Genomic DNA, 14,094 nt, shown 5'->3' with positions numbered 1-14,094 from the left:
TCCCCCACAGAGCTATCTGAACGCCAGTGGGCTTGATTGTGTAACCTTTATTTATACAAACAGTCCTATTGACTTTGATGGGTCTACTCACTTGAGAAAGGGCTGCAAGACAAGGCTTATTCTTTAAAGTGCTTTGGATCTTTTGTGATAAAGGTTATAAAAGTATTTTCATTATACCTAGAACCACCATGTCAAAGCACACACCTGCCCTGTAGCACTCCCTTCTGGCCAATTGTGGCTCTGCAGTAGCGCTGACTCCATTTCTCCTTAACTCATTCTCCCTGAAAAAAGTCCGCACAGGCCAGATAGTCAAAAAATTCCCCTTCCTGGGGACCTATTTATTTACAGCACAGTCTTTCAAAAGAAAACTCAAACTTTCAAAATCCCAGATTTGGGCCCAGCCACTCCCCCAAGGGGGTCTTTCCACGCTTTAACAATTCATTTCTTTTCCTCCATCACACCAATGTCTGACATTACTGAGATACCCACTTCCCGTTTATTCAGAATGTTCACTAATTTGCCAGTTTAAAAAAATTAATAAAACATAGATTTGGATTTTGTAAATCCAGATTTCATAGGGAGGGCCTGAAATAAACTAGAACTTTTCCAGGTCTCTTATCCCTCTTGTCATTTTTGCTACACTTTTCATAAATCAAAAGCAACAGACTAACACGGCTGTTCCTCTGAAACCTGTCAGTATAATTTCAGTCAGAACTGCCTTTATTTTATATTAACAAAGCAATAACAACAACAACAAGAAAAGTAAGGTTTCCATGTGACAGGACAATGAATGCATTTCCTCTGCAGCTGAACACAAATAGCATCTGCCTCTTCCTTTAAATTTGCACTTCAAAGAAAACAAGTGATAACAGACACAAGCTGCACACACAAGTTGTATAAATGCTGGTTGAAAAGATGTAACTGAATGAAAATGGCATAGGCTGGTACTAGCATTGCCTCTTCAAGCAGGCAATTCAAACTTGATTGTCCTAGATAGGCAGGTTCTGACTTTTCTGCACCCCCATAGCTTTATGTAAGATAGCTTCTAGAGAAAGGCTCCACCAGGTAATTCAGAAAACAAATGTAAATTCTCCTGCAGCAGGCTGCTTTGGAAGAGAAATCCACATTTTGAGCCAAATTCCTTATAGGTCGCCTGCCCACAGTGGGATCACTCTCTCTAGTAATTAATCTCTTTGTCTCTCACTGTTCTCAGCATAAATAGCATTATTCAAAATTTTGCTACAAGGTCAAAATGTAGATCCTCAAACCAAAGTCAAAGTTTAACTAAATAATTTATTGTCGTGTTTTGTACATAACAAGTCATTTATTTTCCAAAGAGCTCAATATGCAAAAAATACATCAGAGGGGTAGCCGTGTTAGTCTGGATTTGTAAACGCGGCAAAGAGTCCTGTGGCACCTTATAGACTAACAGACGTATTGGAGCATGAGCTTTCATGGGTGAATACCCACTTCGTCAGATGCATGTAGTGGAAATTTCCAGAGGCAGGTATAAATATGCAAGCAAGAATCAGGCTAGGGATAACAAGGTTAGTTCAATCAGGGAGGATGAGGCCCTCTTCTAGCAGTTGAGGTGTGAACACCAAGGGAGGAGAAACTACTTTTGTAGTTTACTTCATGATATCAATCTCTGAGTAAGGTGCACGTTATCAGCCAGATTATCACCACACCCAGTAGTTCCTGCTGCTCTCGATAGGAGCTGCTTGGTGCTGAGTAGAACTGTGTGAGAACTGGAATTACTGTGTCACAGGAAATTGCATGATTTTGAAAATTGTTTGTGTTCCAAAAATGTCAAATTTTGAAATGTCCCACCATTTAGTTTTGATAAAATCAAATGATTTGTTTGGATTTTGACTTTATCTTTTGTTGTTTTTTTTATAACATACAATAAATTTCTAAATGAAACATCAAAACATTCCATTCTAAGAATGTGGGAATAAAATGAAATTTTGTTCTGATTGACATGTCCCCACGGAAGGTTTTGGTTTTGACAAAACAGCATTTTCGGATGGCAAAACATTCAGTTGGAAAATTTTCAAACCACTCTAGTGCTGAGCTACTTTGAACACCTGGCCCTGTAGGATGAATCTTGCAACCTTTACTCCTATGAGTAGTCTCAGCAAAAGAACTAAAGAAATTTATTGATGAATAAGGTTTGCAGGACCTGCCCTTTACTCTTATTATAGTCAAGAGAATGATTTCTTTCCCCTAGCAGAAGTTCTAATAACTAGGGACCCGATCCTGCGTCCACTGAAATCCATGATAGTTCTGCTATTGACATCAATGGGAGAAGTATTGGGGCCTAGATTATTACAACATTGGACCAGTTTCTAAATGTTTTTTATGTAACCATTATGCCCTAAAACCAACATATTTTAAGAGTCAGAATCAGACAATAAATAAAAAGTATATTGCAATGCATGCAGTAACCACAATGTTTCAAATGCTCTGAGAAAATGCACAGCAGAAGAGAAGGAAGTAATTATTTCCGTTAAACTGGGACCTATGCTCCTGCTCTGGAGCCCAGTCACGCAATGTTCTCGTCACATAAACAGTTTCATTTAAGTCAGTGGGCCCGATTCTGCTCCCATTGAAGTCAGTGTCATTCCTCCCACCGATTCTCCTGCTGCTGAATGAGGCACTGTTTGAGGTTGGACTGCTCATGTGAGTAAGGTGTCAGGCACTTGGTATGTCAGACTGTGGTGATGTTCTCCAACTGTTTGTCAGTGGGTTTTTTCCTGGTTGGTTATCATCATCAGAACAAAATGATACATTTCCAAACAGTGTTCAATTTTACAGCAAATGTAATCAAAAAAAAGGGGGGAAAGAACTGGAATGAGCTGAACTACTTTCCAGATTCATAAGCAATAAGTATTTAGCACATCATTGTCTCCTCCGCACTCCATATGATATCAATGTAGGCGAAGAGCAAACATGAGCTATCTATAGAAAACAATTTCAGCTGTGAATTCTGCTGCACCTTCATTCTGTAGCTCTCTGTTAAAAGGCTATATTTGTATAGCTTATTATACCCCGGGTTCCCACTCTGATGAAACCCATAATAAATCCTAGAGTTGTGCAGACAGCAAAGTATTTGGATAAGCTGCCAGCCTCCTGAAGTGTTTGCAGATTAGTTTGAAACAATGTAGTACATTTCTCATGGATCCCCCTTTCTTGTAGTCTTTGAGTGTTCCTAGCCTTGAAGTGTACTGTTTCTGGTTGCAAATGACTGCCCATAAAATTAAAAACTCACACACACACACACACACACACGAAACCCTATCAACCTACATGAAAATCCAGAAAATATTTTGCTTTTCTAAAAGGCCTTAAAAATGAATTTGAACTCCCAATCTAATCTAAACCAGAGTCATGTTTTTAAAGGTAATTACTTGTAAACTTTGTATAAGTGCTAATAGTGAGAAATAGTGCCTCTTTTTGACCTTGTTTTGAAATATGGAATTTTCCATACAGAGAAGCTGCTTGCAGTCTAATCACTCTTGCCTTTCACCTTGACAAAATCAAACTAGTTACACAGCCACTGACGTGATGCCATCTGGCATGCAATTAGATGTCTGCTCTTGGTCGAGTTATTCCTGTATGTTATGTTTTGTGTCCATAATTCATCCCGTTTACTGCTCATGCTTAGAAATGTTGTCCTCCCAAAGTCCAAGGGGCATAGAGATAAAAATCTCTAAGAAGCAAAAATTGTATCTCCCTCTTCCCAGAGTTCAAGCTGATGGGATGAGTTCATGCACACATCTCCTCTTCATGGAGGACTGGAGGAAGGACTTTGTTCTTTGATGTTTCACAATAGCCTTATTTGGTTTCAATGAGCCTTCTTGGTGGGCAGGACCTAACGTCTGCTGTAGAAAGCCAGCATTTTAGATTAACTAAAGCTTCTTTCCTGTGGAACTTACACAATTACAGAAGAGTACAATGCAAACACTGTCACCTTATAACATGGGGCACAGATGTTATAAGTGAGATTAATACATGCAGCATCCTCCAAGCATTTCATAAAGTCTAAACACTAAACACATTCTTATAAACTTAGCATCTCTTTTAACAATACTAACATACAGGTGAGCCAGACTGGTTTCCAGCTATGTATTGGCCAGTGTTCAGTCGAGGCCTAAGGATCTTGGCAGGAGTTGGCACCTGGTCTGCCAGCCTCACAGCCACTCTAGAGGCATGTACTTATATCAAGACATAAAAGCATCATATTCAGATTGCCCTGCCTTTAAGTGCCAGATCCTGAGCCCTGCACCAGCTTGAGGAGCTGTGCCAGGGACATTCATAGAAGAGGCAGCTAAACCTTCTATGCTGTAGAAACTGAACACAACAATCTGTGGGCTGACTGCAGCTTTCCAAGGACCTAGCTTTACCCCATCACAGCCACTCTCACAAGAAAACATAGGCATCTTTTTTACTGATGCATTTTGAAAGCAAAAACCAGAATCTATACTGAATGACAATATACAAAACATTACGGATTAATCTGAAATTTCACCGTGTTGTAATGGTAGGGGTCCTGACCCAAAAGGAGTTGTGTGTGGTGGGGGGATGTCGCAAGGTTATTATAAGGGGGGTTGTGGTACTCCTACCGTTAATTTTGTGCTGCTGCAGGCTGCGATGCTTCCTTCAGAGCTGGGCAGCTGGAAAGTGGCGGCTGCTGGCTGGGACCTCAGTTCTGAAGGCAGAACCGCCACCAGCAGCAGTGCAGAAATAAGGATTTCATGGTATGGTATTGACACCCTTTGTGCTGCTGCTGGCAGGGCACTGCCTGCAAAGCTGGGTGCCTAGCCAACAGCTGCCACTCTCCGGCCATCCAGCTCTGAAGACTGCGCACAGATAAGGGTGGCAATACCATGATCCCCCCTAAAATAACCTTGTGACCCCCCCCTGCAACTCCCTTTTGGGTCAGGATCCCCAATTTGAGAAAGTCTGGTCTCCCCTGTGAAATCGGTATAGTATAGGGTAAAAGCACACGAAAGACCAGATTTCATGGGGGGAGACCAGACTTCATGGCGCATTTTTCATGTCCGTGAATTTGGTAGGGCCTTAATTATCATGGTAGTATTCATTATGGTCAGTCTAAAGAACTCACAGTAGTAATCATTACACCCAATAGTATTTGCAGGATCAGGCACTTAGATTGTAAATGTTAGGGGCAAGGAGCATGGTCTTTTTAATCTCTGTAAAGCATCAGGTAAAATGATGGTGTAATAATCATAATTAATAATAATTAATAAGCAAACTGAAAAAGGATTATGTGGCACACTGGTTTATTGTAGCAACATAACTTCCTGTGTGAACATTCGGGTAAAGTGTACCTAGGCTTAGCGTAAGTATTACATTGATGGTAAACATAGAATTTTGTTTAGTGTGCATACAGCCATTTAGAGCTCTATCCTGCAGCCCTTACTCATCCAGGATTGAACCCTACAACCCTTTTAGATGAAAGCTTGTTTGAAAGATCATTCTACAGTATACTAGATCTTACTATTTTTGCTGTCATTCTATCAAGAAAGGCAGCTTGAGTTTTGTATCAAATCAACGGTGCTTAGAGGGGTTTGTTTTTTCTGTTTGATTTAGATGGAGAAACTCCAATCATACTTCAGCCGACAAATGCAAATGAGAAAACTCAACTAATCGGAGATGGCCATCGCAGCTATCACACAGACTCATAAAGCAAGAGCAAGTACAGTCTGATTGCAGTTTGCTCATGTCACAAAGAGGGTTCAGAAAAGATAATTGAAAAGCACTGTAATAGTTTTCCATATTTGTATTTGATTTTTAAGTTAGGCAAAGATAATTTGAATGTAATTTCCTGTGGATGCAGACTCTTTAACTCATAGGGCCTTCAAAATGAACAGGCCCATCTTCTGTGTTCTGCACTAAGATACTTACCGTTAGCATACTGTTATACTGATTAGCAAATTGCCCTTGAAGAGGGTTAACGCTTTTGAGCTCAGGCTATCCCTTCAATACAATAATATTCCTCTCTCTTATCTCCCCTTAAATGGAGCTCCCTTTCCACACCTAAGCAAGGACTTTCCCTGATTAGGGCTTTGAGTCTACTCAAGAAGGCACCAGTTCTGTCATTGTCTGACAATGTAATGTTCTTAGTTTGCCACAAAGTTTTAGGGTAGAGACTGTATTTATAATGCTATTGCTTCCTTTGAGAAAACGATGGAAGTGTTTTCAATAGACAGCAAAGGAACAGTAGGTATCAGGAAGGATCTGATTTTGCTAAAGAGAGAGCACTGAGTGACAGCACTAGTCTGCCTAGTAGACTGAAACTTGCTGGGGATGGAACCAGAGCAATAAAGAAGCTGAGTCAGCTGTCCTTTGATTGGCACAGGGCATGATTACCAAATCCAAGAGTTTAACAGTCAGAAGGCAGTTCAACCTAAACCCAAGAGACTAATCTCCTAATTGAAATGCACATGATCTCTGTGTCTTGGTTCTGTGCATGTGCATTACAGCACCTGCACAAGAGCAGAAGCAGGAGACCGGCAGGAAAATACCATACAGATGTGGATGGTTGATGCTCCCTATTTGCCAGTTGTAAGACTTGGCAGCAGCATCTCTCCCTCATCTTGGACTGACCAATCTGAGACACAAATCAAAGTTCTGTTGTTGTTGTTTTTAATTGGAAGTATGCCTGTGACCTCATGCAACCCTTGCCTCCTCCAACTCCTTACCTTTTGGCTCCCTAACTCCTTTGGGATGGGATGGAAGATGACCCTCAACCGAGTCAACAGATAACTGCCTGCCTGCCTACTTATTCCCCTTACTGATGGCTTTATACTTGTTCTTTCCCAGCTGTCCTACTGACATGCAAATAATGGTCCTTCTCCCTCATCTTAGCTCCTGGGCTGAGGGAAGGGGCAGGAATTGACAGGAAGAGAAGGAGGAAGTCATGCTGAAAGGGCAGGAGGTAGCTTCCTGGCAGAAGGAGGCAGAGCAAGATAGGACTTTCTTCTCTTAATAATCTTGCCCTGATCCAGTGACCATTTACCCCATCCTCTTCTTTGCTACAAGTCTATAATACATGTATTGCACTTCAAATCATATAATTATTACCCATTCAGGTTTAAATTGTACTCGAGAAGCAGGCTCTCTTTGCTTTGTTTAACCAGCACACTGTTGTAAGATCTTTCCAGCCCTGATTCTATGGTACTGACACACTTTAGACATGTAAACTATTCTGTATAGACAAATTTTGGGGAAGTTGTATGTTAATAATAAATGTGCCCTTTAATACACTTAAAGTTCCATTTTAAGTCAAAATATAGTCTTTACTAGCAGTGCACTGCTGCACAAAACTCTTGTGGTTGAAATGCTAATTTATTAATGTGGAATAATCAGAGAGACAAGAAAATATTATATGGTTTAAATTTAAAGTATACATATATAGGGTCTGATTCTTCTCTCTTCACTGAAGCAAATAAAGTACATCTCTTTTGAAGGCAGTGGATTTATACCAAGGTAAAACTGGAGCAGGTGGAAGGAGAATCAGGCCCCTAGTTTGTAAAGAGCTAAAGCACGAGTTCAGAAATCTTGAACTTAGCACTGTGCTGGTTTGATACGTTAGCTTCAGCAGTTTATATTCTCTTTACTGAAAACATTCCATCAATCATTGTCACACCCCAGTTCTCTGCATTTGCTATTGTGGTTCCTCTTTTCACAATTCAGTCTTGGGGAGGATGTAATACGCTACAAAATTATAAAAAGAAAAGTACTTGTGGCACCTTAGAGACTAACCAATTTATTTGAGCATAAGCTTTCGTGAGCTACAGCTCACTTCATCGTGCCACAAGTACTCCTCTTCTTTTTGCGGATACAGACTAACACAGCTGCTACTACAAAATTATAGAAACCAGGGAATATATTGTTTGTCAAAAGTTTAAATGATTTCTTACTTAAAAATTGGATTCTGTAGTTGTGAAACATTTTCTTCCTCTTCTTCCCACCTTTCACATCAAATCCCATTCAGCTGCAGCTAAATATACAGCTAAAATCAGTAACTATAATTCCAAATTCATTAAATATTACCTTCTTTAAAGTTCCTTTAAAGTTCCTATGATACACTGATATTTTAAAACCCCTTAATACTCAGTATATATCTCCATTTACCTGTGCAGGCATTATAGCTACTGCTAGCCTTGTAATCAGAGATAGTACTCCAATTTACTTCTATCAAGCCCTATACTACCTGCACATATGCAGCACATAATTACTTCCCTTGCTCTAATGGGTCAAGCTCTGTCCCCAGGTATGCACATTCAACTGCAACTGATTTTAGTGGGAGATGTATGTGCATATATCTTATGGATAGAATGCAGCCCACTGTATTTATATACATTCATACACCAGCAAACATACACACACACACACACATCTGTGGGCCTAATGTTCTACTCCTTTACACTGATTTTATGCTGGTGTAAGACCACTGAAGCCAATATAAATCCACTGCGGTGGAATCGAGAATCCGGCCCTATATGGATACATATTACACATGCTGTGTAAATGATTTTCTAAGCACGCTTTTTCAAATTTATTTCAATAATTTACTGTGAAAGTGTGAAAATGCTAGTGACTGTTTCCTGTATAGAATTAAATGTGAAAATGCACCCAGTTAAAAGTCTAAATGAAAGTTACACATGGTATATAAAAATTATCTTACAGGTGATGCTCCCATAGAAATCAGTGGGAATTTCACCACTGATTACTATGGTTGCAGCAAATCAGACCCTAAGGTAATAAACAAGGGCTAAAGCTCAGACTGGGAGTTAGGCTCCTAAATACTTTGAAGATCTAGACCTGAGTGCCTGATCCAAAGTCCACTGAAAGCAATGAAAGATTCCCAATGACTTCAAAGGGTTTTGGCTCTGGGCTTATATCCTGTAATTTTTTACTACATTCTTAATGCAGAAAGGATGCCTAAATTAGAAAGAATTTAGGCCCCAGTCCTGCACTGTGATCCCACAGACAACTGCTGCATCTTCAGGGAGCCCCACTGTCTTAAATGGGGCTCTGCAAGGATCACTATGCACTGTTACAGCCTTCGTCAAAAAACCCCCAGCAACTCTGAATACAGTCTTCAGGATATGTCTCTGAAAGAATGTGGCTTTGCTAAAATGACACTATTAGACTGATAAAAACTATGGTCAACCTTTTTAAAGTTGGGTGCCTCAATCCACATTTAGGCAGTTAAATAAAGGCAATCTGATTTTCAGAAGTGTTGGGCACCTGCAGGTCCTAGTGAAGTCAGAGAGTCTGCATATCTGAGGACATAATAAAAACTGAATAAGTATGTCTGGATTTGGTCCATAAATATGAATTTAATTTTCTTTTGCTTTTGTTTGCTTTCTACAAGGTGTACTAAGGTGGAAACAATGATGCCTACATGATTTGCTTCCATGTAAAGTCCAGCTGAATTACTATTAATCTTTTGAAAGCATAGAGTTGCAAATATTTTGCTCTATAGTGTTGCATTTATTTGTATAAAAAATACTATGTATTTGAAATCTACCTTTGCTGTCAAACACTCTCTGAATAATAAAGACTCCCTATGTGTACGAATTAAAGCACTACCTTTATGTTTCTACCCTAAGAAAAAGTTGTTCTGGTAACAGCCAAAATAACCAATAAGATCCTGATCCATCCAAAATGTCTATGGTGACTTTCCAAGCTGATAAATTCTGAGAGAACTTTGTTTTCCCAAGAGGAACTACTTGGCAGAAAAATTGGCATGTGGCAAACGCATTTTAAAAAAACAATAACCAGAACTTCAGCTGCAAATGCCTTCTTTGTTCTACAGGGCAGGATACTACTTATCTCAATGGGGAAATCTGGCAAATTTCCCCTGTAGACAATACCTTAGATTGTTTAAAGTTCTCACCCGTACTGTGCATCAAGAGGTGTTACTCCAGCTCTTTCCTGAGTTACTGGTTGTGGGGAGCCGATGGCCCACTTGATAATGCTTGGGATTGGCTGGCAGAATCCCTCAACCTCAGTTTTTCTTATGAGAAGAGCCTGAGGAATCAGGTGGTGAAATCCTGGTTCCATCAAAGTTAATGGCAAAACTCCTATAGTCTTCAGTGGAGACAGGATTTCACACAGGGAACTCTGACCTTGTGAAGGTGGTAGCACAAGATGCCAAACATTTCTATGCCTGCTAAAGTGAGGGATTTTTTCCGCCACAATGTTATTTAGTCTCTGTGACCACAGAGCATCAAGTGATTGGAAATTACCTGAGCAGCAACTGTTTTGGCTGGATCTATTATATGAGATCTGTTCTATTGAATGTTTGGAGAATGACTCATACCAAGGTCACACAAAACAGAAAACGGGAGAAATATTTTTAAAGATTAAAAACTAGCAAAAACGTAACCTGCTGTTTAAACATTTTGTGCACTTTACTCCCCTGTAACAGAAATACATAATAAAATAAACTATTTAATAGAAGACATTTTTCAAATATGCCTGTGGGTTTTAATTTAATTATTTTACCTTTCCTTAAGATTTCATATCCAAGATATTGATGTAATTTTATTCAAGGATTTTTATGTTTTTTTCAGAATTAGAGCCATCAAGTATAGATGGAATGATAAAACATATGCACAATTAAATATATACTTGGTATTGCTGATTCATTGTATAAAATTCAAATGAAAAAGCTGTCTGGTACATGGATGCTAAGTGGCAAGGAAGACCAAAGCATGGGAGTAGCATCTGTAGTTTTTTTTCTCATGAGCTATTAGGCCTGATCTACACCTAAAACTTAGGTCAACCCAAGAACGTAGCTCAGGGGTGTGAAAAATGTACACCCCGGCTGAGAAATGTAGTTAAGGAGACCGAAGCGCCAGTGTAGCTACTGTCTGTTGAGGGGGTGGATTTACTACAGTGATGGAAAATACCTTCTGTTGCTGCAGCAAATGTCTATGCTAGAGCAGGGTAGCTGCCACACTGCAGCTATGCCACTGTAGCGCTTGTTGTATAGCCATACCCTTAGAGCTCACTTAGTTTAGATTACAACATACTCTTCCACTTTGGGAGGAGATTAACAGATACTCGCTTCACAAGCTCCTCAGAGCAAGACTGACAGCCATAGAACACAGAGCTTGTTCACATCTGATGGCCATCTTCAAGGAAGGAACCAAAGAAATGGTGATCTGCAGAACTGTTAGTTTTTTTTGGTTAGGCATAACAAAGGAGAATCCACCCATAATAACAGAGATAAGAAAACAGGATGTTGCATTATTTGTATTATGAGAGCACCCACAGTGCCCATGCCCAGACTCTGTCCTCTCTGTCCTGAAGAATTTACTATAGAAGGCCTCAATCCTGCAAGTTATTTTGTGTAGGCAGACTACTGCCTCTGCTGATTCTCTTTATCTAAACTAGGATTTGAAAGATGTTACCTGACGTGTAAATTAGCACGTGTTAGCTAACCCGCATTCAGAGACTAGTGTAAGCAAGGCACTCTCTCCTGGTCTACACTAGGCTGTTAAGAAATTAGCTAATTTAATACATTTGTTAACACCTTTCAAATCCTAATCTAGATAAAACTACAGAGTGTAGGAATTTGCCTGGAGCAATTTGCCTCATTTGGGCCTATGATAACATGGCACAAAAACACTATTCCTTTTTTTTCTTTCAACAAATTATTAGATTTTGATTTTCACATAGAGGTAGCACAACATCCATTTGTACCACCGCCACCACCACCTTTTTTGCTTGTTTGTTTGGAGTAGATCCTATTGAAAGTAGAGCTGGGCCCGAACAAAATCACTGGATCCAAACTTTCCCACATTTTACAAAAGTTTGGATTGGGACTGAAATTTGCATTGGGAGACCACCTGTAATTACAAGTGCAGAGCAGTGTGAAGGTACAAGTTAAATAATAATATCTGCCTGCCACTGTGAACAAGAGATCCAAAAATGTCCTTTTCCAGCACCCACAGAAAAAAGTTCTCTCATTTTGATAAAATATTTAAAACTATTATCTATTTCCTATAACTTTGCACAAGTATTACATATTTCGTATGTTGGAACACAGCGATCATTCCGACTACCTGAGCCAGTATTGTGAGCCGCAACATTAAATCAATGTCCCAAAGCGCAAATAAAGATGGATGGGGGGAAAAAAAAGGAAGTCTCCTTCGAGCCGGAATCGAACCAGCGACCTAAGGATTCCCGCAGGCTGCTCCTCTACAGTCCTCCGCTCTACCAGCTGAGCTATCGAAGGGACATGAAGAACCCCTCCCGAGTAACACACTAGAGCCGAGAGAGTCGACGTCACCGTCAAGCGTTCGCAGACGCTTTTGCTAGCGCACAAGGCGCATGCGCGTGGCCGCTCCGGGGTGAGCGCGGGCGGTAGGCCAGCTGGTCCCGTCGCGGCCCCCACGCCCCCCGGCGGGGCGGTAGTCACCCCAGGCTGGGGGCCCATGCGCCGCGCCCAGAGACTGCGGACTGGGGCGAGGCCAACGGATCCGTGCTTGGCCTCAGCGGCAGCGGCGGGGGGCGGGGTGAATCCCGCGCCTGGCCATGCAGGGCGCGTGTGGGCCGGGGGGAGCCGTGTCTGGCCCCGCCGTGCCATGGGCGGGCGCCCGGGCTGTGAGGCCAAGCCTTGCTGTGCGGAGTGTGTGTGTCGGGGCGGGGGCTGCCTGGGAGTGCAGTTCTGCCGCGGGGCGGGGCTGGGCTGGGCTGGGCTGGGGGGGGGGGGGGGGTGATGGGCTTGCCTGGTGCTGCCTCGCAGGCCGGGGGCGGAGGGTCTGCTCATGGCCTTCACGGTGGTCAGTGGCGGGGGCAGGGGCTGTGCCTCGTCAAGCGGTGCCTGTCTCTGCAGGGCTCGGTCCGGGGTGGCGTGGGAGGCGGTAGGCCGCAGCTTGCACCACAGTTATGTCCAGGGTGGTTGGGGGAGAGGAGGGGGAGTACGAGCATCGTCCCTCATCCCTTTACTTGGTAGTCAGATATTTTCCTTTTATGTCATGGGCCAGTGGCGCAATGGATAACGCGTCTGACTACGGATCAGAAGATTGTAGGTTCGACTCCTGCCTGGCTCGGAGGCTTTTTTTTTTTTTTGTAAAACCCAATCTTAGAGGCATATTGAAGAAACACTGTATTTTTAAAAAGAAAAGGAGTACTTGTGGCACCTTAGAGACTAATCAATTTATTTGAGCATGAGCTTTCGTGAGCTCACGAAAGCTCATGCTCAAATAAATTGGTTAGTCTCTAAGGTGCCACAAGTACTCCTTTTCTTTTTGCGAATACAGACTAACACGGCTGTTACTCTGAAACTGTATTTTTAAGTATGAGGAGGAAAAACATAGTTGTTTGACTGAACAGCCATGCTGCCTCTATGCCTGCATGTCCAACAGAACTCCCAACTAAAATAGAACTGGGTAAATTGGAATTGCAAGAAGTCTAAAATATTCAAGTATTTTTACCCCATTTATACTTAACCTTTTGAAATAATTGCAAATGTGCTTTCTTTCAAACAGTTAAATTCAGGGATCGCACAATGAGCTGTGAAATGGTGAAAATTTGAAAAGCACACCAAATCCCTCTAGAAAAGTCAACTGCCTAAGCGTGGTACTTATTTCTGGGAAATGTAGGCGAAAACATGGGCTTCTTTTAGGTAGCAGTTAAAAAAATACTAATGTGGAAACTCTTGGCCTAATAGAAAATGAAAACTAGGAAGATGTATTGTTAAAAACAAAAGTATTGCTTTTCAGGGAGCAACGACATATTAAAGTTCATCTACAAGAGGTGTGTTCTGGGGTTCATTTTTTCCTAAGCTATTTTATGAAAATAAAGTTTTTTAGGTCAGATCCTCAGCTAAATAAATTTAGGAGAGGTCAATCCATTGACTGATCTTTGATCTGGCCTATCTTTAATTAAACAAAGTATAGTGGGAAATAATTAGGTCTGGGAATCCAGTAAGTGATATTCATGTGATAAATTATTTTCCATGGTGATGATTTGTTATACTTTAGAAATATCAGAACATATTTATTTACTAACCTGCAGTTTACTTTTTCCTTCCTAGACCCCCCC

General features: G+C 41.2%; 1 protein-coding gene and 2 non-coding genes across 3 annotated transcripts in view; 2 read left to right on the top strand and 1 right to left on the bottom strand.

The window, feature by feature from the left end:
* The window catches only part of DNAJC5B (DnaJ heat shock protein family (Hsp40) member C5 beta), a 33,450-nt gene extending 25,544 nt beyond the window's left edge, over positions 1-7,906 (top strand). The window contains exon 4 of the mRNA XM_048840811.2: positions 5,617-7,906. Coding sequence (XP_048696768.1) covers positions 5,617-5,711 — 95 coding nt within the window. The 3' untranslated portion in view covers positions 5,712-7,906. The remainder of the gene's footprint in view (positions 1-5,616) is intronic.
* Positions 7,907-12,193: 4,287 nt separating this feature from the next.
* TRNAY-GUA (transfer RNA tyrosine (anticodon GUA)) lies at positions 12,194-12,283 on the bottom strand. The gene is given in 2 exon segments: positions 12,194-12,229; positions 12,247-12,283. It is a non-coding gene; the product is annotated as a tRNA-Tyr (tRNA).
* A 744-nt stretch (positions 12,284-13,027) lies between these two features.
* Positions 13,028-13,100, top strand: TRNAR-ACG (transfer RNA arginine (anticodon ACG)). Its single transcript has one exon. It is a non-coding gene; the product is annotated as a tRNA-Arg (tRNA).
* The last annotated feature ends 994 nt before the right edge of the window (positions 13,101-14,094 follow it).

Source organism: Caretta caretta, chromosome 2, assembly GCF_965140235.1.
Source record: "Caretta caretta isolate rCarCar2 chromosome 2, rCarCar1.hap1, whole genome shotgun sequence".
Lineage (NCBI taxonomy): Eukaryota > Metazoa > Chordata > Testudines > Cheloniidae > Caretta > Caretta caretta.
Note: the sequence above shows the minus strand (reverse complement) of the source record. Positions and strands in the feature narration are given on the sequence as shown.